Source organism: Schistocerca serialis, chromosome 2 (assembly GCF_023864345.2).
Source record: "Schistocerca serialis cubense isolate TAMUIC-IGC-003099 chromosome 2, iqSchSeri2.2, whole genome shotgun sequence".
NCBI classification, from domain to species: Eukaryota; Metazoa; Arthropoda; class Insecta; order Orthoptera; family Acrididae; genus Schistocerca; species Schistocerca serialis.
The window spans coordinates 1,137,373,897-1,137,374,740 of record NC_064639.1 but is presented as its reverse complement, the minus strand read 5'-3'; the positions used below and the strand labels follow the sequence as shown (position 1 = coordinate 1,137,374,740).

Genomic DNA, 844 nt, shown 5'->3' with positions numbered 1-844 from the left:
ATATTAGCTTGCAGATGTTAAACCCAATCTTCATTACTTAGATTGCAGAATGAGTGATGTGGCTTCACACACACTTCTCCCATGAGACAAGCAACAAACTAGGTACTACAGTTACCTTGTGACTACTGATTAGTATTAAAGCTGATGATTAATAAAATGGGTGTATCACAGGTACTCATATATTTTTATCAGTTACATTGACACTACAATATGACAGGCATGGAGCAAAATTCAATTTGTATTACCTCAGGAGTCCCCAGTGCAAAATCAATAAGAGCTGGTAATGGAACAAGTGTATCTGATGGCATTTTTGTTGATAAACTTTTCTGTACAGCTTGAAGAAATGTATCTCAAAGTTTTCATGCCTGTAAACAGTGAACAATATTAGAAGCATTAAAAATTGCAATTAAGTAACAATTAAGATCTTCCGTTATTTCTCTCTAAGATCTAATCATACTGCAGAAGACTGTGTAAACTCTTAAGGCCAAGTAGAAAATGTAATCAACTTAAATCAAAATAAAGAACTTGAATAAGAACATTAAAACAAATAAGAATTATCTTATTACAAATGAATGAACATAGTTTTGCTTTTTATTTTGCAAAAAGGCTGAAGTCTCTGTCATCAACGAGAGTCATGTACTACACTAGTTTTCTAAAAGTAGTTGAAAAAAGACCTACAAACTATTTTAAATGTGTGGCTGGTATTGCTGTACACATTATAAATAAAACTGAGATCAAAACAGAACTGTATTAAATTCATTTCATCAAAAACATCTTTGAGCATTTTTTGTCTTGAAATTTAATACATTTGCTCCAGTGTTGTAACCCCCCCACACACACACAC

The 844-nt window shown here is 32.2% G+C and overlaps 1 protein-coding gene across 1 annotated transcript in view; it reads right to left on the bottom strand.

The window, feature by feature from the left end:
* Positions 1-308, bottom strand: part of LOC126456667 (uncharacterized) — a 303,806-nt gene extending 303,498 nt beyond the window's left edge. Inside the window, exon 1 of the mRNA XM_050092410.1 lies at positions 246-308. Coding sequence (XP_049948367.1) covers positions 246-308 — 63 coding nt within the window. The remainder of the gene's footprint in view (positions 1-245) is intronic.
* Between the last annotated feature and the right edge of the window lie 536 nt (positions 309-844).